The sequence below is a fragment of the Pelophylax lessonae genome, assembly GCF_965119305.1.
Source record: "Pelophylax lessonae genome assembly, chromosome: 7".
Lineage (NCBI taxonomy): Eukaryota > Metazoa > Chordata > Amphibia > Anura > Ranidae > Pelophylax > Pelophylax lessonae.
Window position 1 is genome coordinate 213476406 of NC_138774.1, and position 12364 is coordinate 213488769.

The following is a 12364-nucleotide window of genomic DNA, read 5'->3' on the forward strand; positions in this document are numbered from 1 at the left end:
ACTGAGAATCTTGAGAATGGCAATAGATGGCTTAAATTTTACTGGATAAGTCCAAATTTGAACTGTGTTTTGCTCTACAAGCACTACCTGGCCAGACAATAGTCAATTTTCATCCAGCTCCGCTGACTTTTATTTTATCAGATGAAGTCACTATTCAGGTATTCAGGCAGCCACGATCGCTGCGGCTGCCTGATTACAATAGGCTTCAGTGGGGATTCCTCCATCCACATTTTTTGTGAATAAGAATAGCAAGCAGCGTACATCTACCTTTAAGCAAGTCACAGCTGGTAAACAAACAGAAACTGAGAAAGCTTTGCTTTATTGGTGTATTTTATTTCATAATAGGAAGGAAAGAAAGGGGTACTTTGGATAGAGGTGAGCTCAAGAAGTATAGTGAGGGACGGGGAAAAATCCAGGTTCACTGGAAGGGATCTCATCTGTAAAAGACAAAGGTCAGAGGTCACTGCAATGCAGAGCATTCACCGGCAGGTAATATTTCACACACAGTCAATAATGATAGAACCTGGACTGTTAAGAGTCATGGCTAGTAGTTATAGGAGATGCTGGCTTCCTTCTAAAACTACTATTATGTCTGACAGTTATTCTGATCCTCTAACTTTAGAGGATAAATTCACCTTAGAGGATAAATTCACCTTAGGAAACATGTTACATGTTCCATCCGTTCTTATGGTGGAACATATAACTTGTTCCCAATGCTGCAGCCACTGCCCTATAGGATGTACAGGCACACAGATACACTGACAGGTTTGCAGGAGACCTACATGGCACCAGCGATTGCTGATCCCTGGTGAAATGCTTTACAGGCTCCCCAAATAAATAAATGCACATTTCTTTTTCCTGCAAAAAAATGTGCATTTATGTTTTTGTCTAAAAAGTGAACTTTTCCTTTAATACTTTCCGAGTCACTGACCTGGAGAAAACATGGAGTAAAGAAGCTATTAGATCAAACTGACAGCCAGGGAAATAGCATTTTCAGAAGGCTAGGTCAGCCTTTGGTATAGAAACAATGCACTGCCATTCATCCATTATTACATTCAAAAGATATTGTTAAACCTGTCAGGTTATTATTAAAATGTGTGTCTGTGCTGGGAAAATTATATTACACATAGAATTTTACTGACCAAACAGGAAATAGAAGAAGACTCAGCAACAGGAACACCGGTGCCAATAAAACCTGACGGAGGTTCTCAACTTGCTTTACTCAATTAAAAAAATGTATTCTTAAGGTCTCTGCTCCATTGGGAAGATTTTTTTTTTTTTTTTTTACACTTCCTTAGTGACCACACAAGTGAAGTAACATCTCCACAAAGGCGCACGGTGGGACACACCATGCGCCTCCATCCCTGTTCAATGAAAATTAAAAAGGGGTTGGGACTTTGAGTGAGAGACATGACAAGGCTGGCAGGAAATAATTTACACATTTATTGATACATACAGATAATAAAACGTAGCATAAAAAATGTTGGATAAACAAAGTAATAGGAGAGCTGGTAAATAATCCCCAAATCCAATATTCATAAAAACCAATATAGAAAATTTCCAAGAGTAGTAGAATAGTTTGATATAATAACAACATCAATAGGTTCAAATTTCCAGGAGTAATAAAGTAGTTTGATATAATGACAACATCAATGGACTCAACGCGTTTCGTAGATCGAATATGCCACTTCATCAAGAGTAGATGTATGATCCATATCTATGAAAAATCTATATACATTGATAATAAATGAAGACAGGGAAGGGGAGACAGGGCCCCCAATTTCCCAAAACTTACATTGCAATTCAGGTAGTTGCTGGCATTGGAGGTGGGACAAAGACCCCAGATATCCCCCACGGGATGTGAGGGTGCACAAGGCAGGCGGACAAGGCCGAACACGCCACACACATGGGGAGGGTGGGCTGGGGTAAATAGAGTATGTGTATACTTAATCGGAATACCATAGTGCTACTTGTATAGTGAAGATATGAGTAAAGGCAAGAAAATTATAAATGTGACATAGGATGAAGTGAAAGAAAATAAAATAGAGGGTGTAACAAGCCAAACACCCGAGAAAGTATACATGAAGCCACGTGATAAAGTTAGAAACCCCAAATGTGTGGAAAGAGAAGAAGAGGATATAACGTGGAACCCTAGACTCCAAACACGCGTGTCCCGCATAAAACGGCTGGCCGTTCATCTCGGGAGCTGCGATGGGCGGCGGGCATCCTCCCTTTCTCCCCTTGCCTCTCCTGGCACGGGGGATCGGGTGGGCGGTTGCCGCCTCGCATAGGTTCCACGCCCTGCGCCGGCGCGTGATGTCACTTGTTTGGCGCCACTGCACTGACGATCTGATTCCATCTTCAGTGTATTTTAGGCAGCCGCAGGACGGTTTGCCTCTGGCGTTCTGTCTCCGCGGAGATCCTATTCACACACTGGCGTGACGCTGGGAGTACATCGTTTGGCGGCACACGTGTTTGGAGTCTGGGTTTCATTTTTGGTATTTTCCACTGATATCTTCTTTTTGGCTCCTTATCTTTGGATCTTTCCCTATCACTGACAGGATTTGTTTTAGGTCCTTCCTCCTTCTCCTGTGTTTTTTCCTCGCTTGCACCACGTTATATCCTCTCTTCTGGGTTTCCACACATTTGGGGTTTCTAACTTTATCACGTGGCTTCATATATACTTTCTCGGGTGTTTGGCTTGTTACACCCTCTATTTTATTTTCTTTCACTCCATCCTATGTCACATTTATAATTTTCTTGCCTTTACTCATATCTTCACTATGCAAGTAGCACTATGGTATTCCAATTAAGTATACGCATATATTTTTCATAGATATAATTCATACATCTACTCCTGATGAAGTGGCATATTCGGTCCACGAATCACGTTGAGTCCATTGATGTTGTGATTATATCAAACTACTTTATTACTCCTGGAAATTTGAATCTATTGATGTTGTGATTATATCAAACTATTCTACTACTCTTGGAAATTTGCTATGTTGGTTTTTATAAATGTTGAATTTGGGGATTATTTATCAGCTCTCCTATTACTTTGTTTATCCATCATTTTCTATGCTACGTTTTCTTATCTGTATGTATCAATAAATGTGTAAATTATTTCCTGCCAGTCTTGTTATGTCTCTCACTCAAAGTCCCAACCCCTTTTTTAATTTTTATTGAACAGGGATGGAGGCGCATGGTATGTCCCACCGTGCGCCTCATTTAAAGTCCCACACTTCCCCCCTCTCTAACAAATCTCCACAAAGGCCATGAAGCAGACACACACCTTACCCAATCTGTTCAAAAGTTCATCTAATTCAACTAATAAAAGGGAAAGAGAAAAAAAAAGGAATGCAAAATCCTATACCCACAGGTGATCTTGACTAGAGATAGGCCAAAAACCCCAGCAAATTCACATCTATTGGAATGCAGCAGCTGCACAGACACAGCAGCTGGTCGCAATTTGACAGTCATGCGAATGCTTGTCCCTGAATGCATACAAATTGGGGGGAGTGGTTCTTTCTGTGCAGTCGCTGCATTCCAATAGGCATGACTGGGACTGCCTGCACACAGATGCATGCAACACCTATGCATTCATTGCGGGCAAAGTCCGCTGTTTGCTGTTACAGCCCATCACTGTTCACTTTTCTTTTTTGTAACTTCACTTGAAGTGTCATTCAAGTCGCACAGCAGCACGTTGTGACATGGTAACGTGATGTCAATGGCAATGGTGTGAACCCACCTTTAAAAGAGAAGCATGGACTTTTTTCTTACCTATGTGGATGCAGCATTGGTCCGATGCTGCATCTGTCCCCCGCCGGCTCTAACACTGCAGATCGTTCAGTTCTCTCAGCTCCCTGAGCAGAGGGCTGCTCTTTCGCACCGCCCCCCCCTTCCCCCACGCACTTTACTGGAGAGCTGGGTACTGGAGAGCTGGGCTATCGAGGGGGGCGGCTCGCTGAGAGGCTGAGCCGGGTGCCGGTCCAGGCCTGTGGGCGGATCCCAACTTCATTGTCGCAATCCTGCCCATGCCTGGACTGGCTCTGTGACGTCAGCAGACAGCGTACTTCAGTCCGCTGTCTCCTGAAAACAGGTCACAGGAGTGCAGTTTGTTTTTGCGCTCATGTGACCCGTTTTCAGCAGACACAGGAGAAGTACAGCAAAACGAGCTTTGGTTGTACTTCTCCTTTAAAGCAGAACTAAACCCCCCTGTCCTTTACAGTCAAGGAAGCTGCCATTCTGGTCTGTGTTTGATCTGCATGTGCCATAGTGCTGCACATGTGATCAGCTATGACACCAGCCTTTGATTGCTTGACAGTTCAGTTGAGCACGAACATAAGCATCCCAGTCCTGGTAAATGCAACCGTTATCACTCAAGACATGCCTTAAGGCTGGGTTCACCCTGGTGCGATGCCAGACATTGCATGTGATTCACACCGCTTTATGGTGCACATCACATGCGATGCAAATTCAGCCATACACTTTGTATGGCTGAAATCGCACCACATTCGCAACAAAATGGTGCAGGATCCTTTTTTTGGTCCGCACTGAAATCGTATCTCATGAGTGTTCAGACCCATGTGATCCGATTCCACAGTTCGCACTGTGTTCTGCAAACCGATTTTTGGGGTGTCATTAACTTTATATTGACACTCGCAGAGAGCAATATAAACTGCCTGCGAGCCAGATGCCATGCAGGAACCCGCACAGGAATCGCGTGGTTCCCGTATCGCACCAGTATGAACCCCGCTTGAATGTAACAGTTTAAAACGGTGTGTTTAGTTTTGCTTCAAAGCAGAACTAAAGTTCCATTGTAAGAACCACGAGCAAGTGGACTTTTATTGCAAAAGAGACACACAATGTCTCTCCTGCAATAACATGCCCTTACCTGCCTGCTCGCCATCTCCTCCAACACTGTAAACCGAGCCGCATTTGTACAGCTTAGCTTACAGTGCCATGACGGACTCTGAGTGCTGGCTCTTGTGCAGGAGTGGCGCCATCCAATAAAGAGGCCTGAAGACTGCCACCCAAAGACAATTCCTGCACCAGTGAGGAAATGTTGCATAGATGAGAAAGAATCCTTTTTTTTTTCCCACTTTACAGAAACAATACATACTCAAACCCCACTAGAACCTTTATAATTAAAATAAATACATATTTGTGTGGTCCCTGTTCTTCTAACAGTCAGGAGTAGGTGAAAGAATTCAAAACATCAGCTGTGACTGGACCCTCCTCCTCCTCCCTACTATAGTATGAACTTGAGAAGCTGATTGGTTGGTATGGCCAATGCAGAATTTTAAATGTTTTCATCCATGGAGCCCAGTGTGAGTAGGTGGTAGGTGAATGTGAAATAAATAACAAGCTTACCTAGAATCATTTAGGGATACAGGTTGCTGTAAAGACAAGAGATCAGAGGTCAGTTATAAAGAATATTGTAAGATCAATACTATATGTGCTATGCCATGTGCTTCTTTTCAAGGGTCAGTACTTCCGAAACTCCTATTTCACATTTATGAAGCACCTTCGAATCTCACTATCCTTTGTTTTATATGTAAGGGCCTTTCGCACAGACTTTAAAAAACTGACAGGCAGACCTGATCAGACCCTCCATTCCCCCCAATGGAACAGCGGATGTTAGCGGTGACATGTCCAAACTGATCCTGTCTGCCAAATCCCGACGGATGGTGACTAGGGTTGCCACCGCATCCCTTTAAACCAGTACACACAGGTTCTGTGGCTGATTAAGGTGGTAATTAAACTAACTTAGTGCCTTATGTGCATTATATTAGCCTCAGAACCTGTGTAATTAATGTGTCCTGGTTTAAAGGGATGAGGTGGCAATCGTAATGGTGACTCTATTTTCCATCCGTCTGGAGCAGGGTTCCTCAACCATGGTTCCATGGAACCCTAGTGCTCCTCCAGAGCTTGCTAGGGGTTCCTTCAGGAATGAGTAATATCTGCCTCTTAGATAGGTTCCCACTGACACTATTGATCTTTTTATCTATATATATATATATATATATATATATATATATATATATATATATAAAAGGGGGGAATTCTTCCCAATCATCCAATCTCCCCATAGGGGAGAGCGGGACTCTGAAATATCCATCTCAGCACAGTGTGCAGAGACAAACCTGTCATCTGCCTGCTCAGCAGGGATCAGCGGATCGATCCCCGCCAAGCAAGCAGATTCCATCAAACCGATCCGCCCGTGTGAAAGGGCCCTAACACAATCTACATGAAAAAAGCAGCAGATAGAAAGACACCCTTAAATAACCACAGCAGGAGGAGGAGCTGGGAACTTGGCTACAGAGATCTCCCCTCCATTATCCTCAAGTCTGAGAGCGGTCGGACTCATCCTCCTCTAAAATCCAAATATCAGTTTTAGGTTGCTTATTAAAAGAAAACTTTTACTACCAAAATTTAACATTAAAATCTGCAGTCTGTGTGACTGTCTGCATTGTGTGAAATCTGCACAGAGCTGGAGATCAAATTAAAGTGATCTCCTGCAACAAGAGCTTTATATCTGATGAGTTTGTTGTTTTTAAGGCTGACGGGATACAGATGGTGGCCCTTTTCCTTATTTCAACCCGCAGAATACTCAGATGGTGACAATAAAGGCAGATGCTCAGACCTAAAACTCTTTTATATATTATTGGTGTAATTGGGCTTAGAGATGAGCCATACACCGCGTGCAGCCATATGGCCTACAGAGTCTCTCTGTAAAACATGCCATCCCGTGTCACTACACACCTTGACTTAGTGTTGTATTTAGGAGGGACACTGCAGAGCCCATGCCCCCTCTACTTGTCCAGCGAAATTCTGCCACCTACTCCCAGTGACCGAATGGAGTCCTGTTGTGCACTAGTGCGGACCTCGAGTGCACTCTTTTTAACTCCTTCTCTCTCCTGTACCATGTGACAAGGTATCCAAGGTCTCCATACCATGGGTTCAGTCCCAGCTTCAACTTGGGGGAACCGACCGCTAGGGAGGGAGGCAGAACACCAACCCCCCTTGCTACTGTAGGACCTGTCATCTGCACCAGGTACTGCTGCTGACCGGCTGCTTGACTTTCCAACCAGTTCTTGGGTACCCGTAGCAACTACCATTCCTCCATCATTACTGCGGAGTAAACCCCTTGTGATGGACTTCTTCTTCTACCCCATGTGTGCTTCAATGGGCCCTGTTCTTTAATACCCCATGTATCATCATGCAGCCCTTTAAAGTAATTTCAGACCAGGCTCAATAACAGTTCAGGTGGTAGTCGGTTAAAGGAACGCACAAAATCAGCAATAAGAATCACACTTAGATCAAAAGATCATTGTTTTATTGGTAGCAGAACATGTTAAACCGACTATCACTAGAAACTTTGGAAACGACCACTAGGCCGTATCTTTAAGGTAGCAGCCTAGACCCCTTAACTAGGGTCCACTGCCTTTTTTCATCCAGTCGGGCCAGATTGATTGGGAGTTAATTTCCCCAAGTGGCCGTCTCTCACCTACCACCCACCCACAGACCCTCTATCGAGTAGGTCAGTCCAGTACAGCCATCAACTTTTCACAAGAACAGTTCAAAGAACTGTACTTAAAGCTTCTGCAAGGTTATAGGATAAAGAGCAAAATGTAGTCCTCCTAACTAACTCTTCCGTGGGTACCTAGGCATACCTGTACAGGTGTGAGTCGGTAAAAGGTCTATTGCTGGTGGTTCCCATATGGTGCTCTCTGAATGCAGCCTTCCCCTTATTTAGAGTACCACCGAGAGGAGATCAGGCCCTGAAAAAGCCCGGCAGACCTCGCATGAACCCTTACTTCCACCTGGACAACACAAATACCCCTAACTTACATAGCCTAATTGTAGGCACATGCCTACAAGAGGGTGCATCTGTTAGTGAAGGAAAAAAATGACAGAAAGCTGGGTTTTTTTGTTTCAATTTTTACATAGACCCCAAATCTGGGCCTATGAAAATACATGACACTTTCTTTTCTGGTTTCACACCATCTTCTGTGGTTTTAAAGAGGGTTTAATGCCCCATTTTGGTGAAACAGATGACTGCAGTGTACCCAGCAGTACTGTGAAAGGCCTGCTGATTCTAGCTGTAATGAATTATACAAATTTAATATTGGACTTCTTGAATTTGGCATAGTTGCATTGATTACTGTTATTTAGTTTAGCAGTTAATGAATTGACTTTGCTTACTGCTTAGACATGTCCTTGTATTTTCTATGCTCAGCACAGTTCACTGGACATTAAATAAGTGAATGGAGCTCACGTGCTCCAGTTCATGTGTCATAGTTACCTTTATTATGGAATCTGATATAGTTCTCCTCCTTGAGGCCCACCTCCTTAATGTGATCTTTAAATTGATTATTTCTATCTTCAGAAAGTGTGTCTTTCCTCCCTGCAAGAGAAAAGTTATCCATACATGAAGCATATCATCCAAGGTACCGAAATGGAAAAGCACTTTTTTTTTTTTTTCCTTCAATAGAATGGAGAGGGGTTTTGGTTGTTGTCTGTAACCCTTTGGGAATATTTCCCATTACTTCCAGTTGTGTCCCTGGGAAAGGAAGTGAGAGGAATCTCTTCAAATGGGACATGGCAATAAAATTACTTTCATTAGTAGACCCAGAAAAGGTTGGATACTTTAAGTCTTTGCTGTGTTAACTTTCAGATGCTCTTGCTTCCTCTTGTGTCACTAGGACCTGAAGTAGTAGAATATGTCCCCAAAAGGGACATGAGCTAAATAAAATATAGCATGTAGGTAAAGTGCAGCGTGGTGTGGTAGCAATGACAAACACAGTGCAAGTATGATGCAAGAACTTGTATTGTAGAGCTGGTTCCAGCCGAACTGACAGCAACTGTTAAGAGGGGCAGAATGTGGCCTGGTGGTGTCAAACTCAAACAGGAGGTGGTTCAGAGAAGTTTTGATCCCTATGCTTTTCCCTCCTTTCCAGGAACCTTTCCCTACCACTAGTTCTGTCCCTAACAGTCAGAGAACATGTCCCTACTCTACCCACTCCCAAAATGTGCACAGAGCCCGCTGTTAAGCCACAGACTTAAATAGGCTCTGCCTGCCCCAAGATGCCTGCCAGGGTCACATGAGGCAGCAGCATCCAATCAGATAGCATCCCCATTGACCCAGGAAACCATAGAGGAACCGTGTTTGTCTTGACTTCCTCTCCAATTGCAGTGTCGCTGCAGGTGAGCGCCACTTACAGTGGACAAAGTAGACTGCACCTGCCTACAAGCAGTTCTATCCCTTCCCACCCTGTCCAAAAACAAAAAAAGCAGGTGGAAGACTGCCTTATTACATACACCTATTGATTATTAGAAGTACTGTACTTTATTATATACACATCACACCAACTACCTGTACTAGTGCTTCACCTTGTTACATACACAGCACACCTACTGGCTATTAATACTACTGCACCTGATAACATTCATAGCACTCCTACTGTTTGTGAAAGGTACTACACCTTATTATACACACAGCTCACCAACTATTTGTGAATGATATGGCACAATATTTGGTACACAGAACACATGTATATTCAGCTAGACTAGAACTGTAAAGAGAATGGGATGCAGGAGATGTTAGGAGTCAGAAGGCTTCTTAAAATTCAGAAAACACAAAACTCCTCTTCTTGTTTGGGGCTTTGTACATTTGAAAGGAAGATCTTTATATTTGAAAGGAAGAGCTGCATATAACACAAAGCATACATCCTTGAATAGCTCATCATAGCAGTAGTGAGCTCAGTTTTTAGAAAGAATTTGTTTTTAGGAAGTGATGTGATATCAATGATGTGTGACTTGTAAATGATTGGGTTTTGGGTGTCAGCAAAGAGATGTTATTGGAAGCCATGGTTGCTATCAACTGACCAAGGGAGGAGATATTGATAGAAGAGGTGTGAGAACTGAGCCCTGAAGAACCCCAACAGAAAGAGGAATTGGGGATGATTAGACAGAGTTGTGGGTGGCACTCAAGGAGTTATTAGATATGTATGAGAAGAACACAGCAAGAGCAGAGTCTTAGAGAAAAAACAGAGGAACGAGTGGTCAACTGTATCAATGGCAGCAGAAAGGTTTAATAGTATAAGTATAAAGTAGCAGTTTCTCTGGAATGTTGCAGGCAAAATACAGACTGTAAGGGGTCAAGAAAATGATTATCCATGAGACCGCTGTAGACTAGGCATTCTAGAAGTTTTAAAGTCACCAGGAGCAATGGGTCTTAAAGCGGAGTTCCACCTAAAAAAAAGAAAAGAATACATAAAAATACCCCCGGGACAGTCAGGGCTAGTGCATTCCACAATGGATAGCCTCTGTACTGTCCCGGGTTGCACTTACCTGCAAGAAGAAATACTTACCTTGAAAATGTCTTCTCCAGCGCTGCCATCTCTGGTGTGGGCAGCTTGAAGCCAGCGCAATCCTCTTCTGCGTCCTCTTCGGTCCCACGATGCACTGCGCCGGCCCAGCGTCACTTCTGGGGCTGCAGCGTCATCCCTGCACAGCTTCTGGGCATGCCCAGAAGCTGTTTAGCAAGGTATGACGGCGCCTGCACTGGAACTGACGTCAGGGCCAGTGCAGGCGCATTGATTCCTGGGAGCGATGACGTTCAGCTCCCAGGAATCATTGCAAGCCAGGAAGTGACGATGGGCCGTGGCCGCCGAGGGGAGGAAGAGGAAGTAAGGTGAGTATACTTTCTTCTAAAATAAGGTAAGAAAAAAAAAAATTGCGATTATCCATTTGTGTTTCAGGTGACCCGGACCAAGAAGATGGACGGAACTTCAATTTTAGGGTGGAACTCCACTTTAAGTCGTTCAGACTGGTGGGTTCCAGTAAGGACTTTTTAGGCATGTGACCAGTGCATGTTTTAGAGGAACATAAAGTATGCCAGTATAAAAGGTCAAATTAATATGTTGGTTAGAAAGTGTAGAAAAGAGCAAGAGGGGTGGGCGTAGTTATAGGGTCCAGAGGAGTCAGAGGGGCATCAGAGAAGAGTTTAGCAACCTCCTTGGTAGTAGCGTGGTCAAAAAGGTGAAAGTATTGAATGTGGTGGTGGACATAGAATGTTAGGTGGGGGATATCTGGACAATGGGGATCTGATCACAAATTGCATCTATCTTGTTTTTAAATGATTGGCTAGGTCTTGGGCAGATGCAATAAACAATGTGCAATAAGCAAAATAAAATAATAGTGAATGTTCAAATGGCAAAGTGTCACTAGATAAGTGAAACTCATGTTGCAGAGAGCGGTGTAACAAGTGAATTACATCAAAAATATTTTTTTTTTTGCAAATAAGTAGCCACGATCTGTTCACAAAAAAATGACAAATAATAATGGTGCAAAAAGTTCATAAATGGTCCAGTGCTCCACAATTCAATGTGTTTAGTGAAAAGATGATGCTCCCACTTTTCCACATGCAAATACAACAAACTGCTTGTAGTGCAGCTGAAATAATCCACAGTGGAAAGTGTCACTGCTAATGACTGTGACTGGTGCTGCATTCTATTACATATACTGCTCATCTAATGACTGACAGGTGCTGCTTTCTATTACATATACTGCACATCTAATGACTGTGACAGGTGCTGCTTTCTATTACATATACTGCACATCTAATGACTGTGACTGGTGCTGCTTTCTATTACATATACTGCACATCTAATGACTGTGACAGGTGCTGCAATCTATTACATATACTGCACATCTAATGACTGACAGGTGCTGCAATCTATTACATATACTGCACATCTAATGACTGTGACAGGTGCTGCATTCTATTACATATACTGCACATCTAATGACTGTGACAGGTGCTGCAATCTATTACATATACTGCACATCTAATGACTGTGACAGGTGCTGCATTCTATTACATATACTGCACATCTAATGACTGTGACAGGTACTGCAATCTATTACATATACTGCACATCTAATGACTGACAGGTGCTGCAATCTATTACATATACTGCACATCTAATGACCGTGACAGGTGCTGCATTCTATTACATATACTGCACATCTAATGACTGTGACAGGTGCTGCAATCTATTACATATACTGCACATCTAATGACTGACAGGTGCTGCAATCTATTACATATACTGCACATCTAATGACTGTGACAGGTGCTGCATTCTATTACATATACTGCACATCTAATGACTGTGACAGGTGCTGCATTCTATCACATATAGTGTACATCTAATGACTGTGACAGGTGCTGCATTCAATTACATATACTGCACATCTAATGACTGTGACAGGTGCTGCATTCTATTACATATAGTGCACATCTAATGACTGACAGGTGCTGCAATCTATTACATATACTGCACATCTAATGACT

General features: G+C 43.1%; 1 protein-coding gene across 1 annotated transcript in view; it reads right to left on the reverse strand.

Moving 5' to 3' along the window:
* Window positions 1–312: 312 nt before the first annotated feature.
* The window catches only part of LOC309560706 (olfactory protein-like), a 38558-nt gene continuing 26506 nt past the window's right edge, over window positions 313–12364 (reverse strand). Inside the window, exons 5-7 of the mRNA XM_082264332.1 lie at window positions 8309–8410; window positions 5374–5399; window positions 313–437 (exon numbers count right to left, since the gene is read on the reverse strand). Coding sequence (XP_082120458.1) covers window positions 5380–5399; window positions 8309–8410 — 122 coding nt within the window. The 3' untranslated portion in view covers window positions 313–437; window positions 5374–5379. The remainder of the gene's footprint in view (window positions 438–5373; window positions 5400–8308; window positions 8411–12364) is intronic.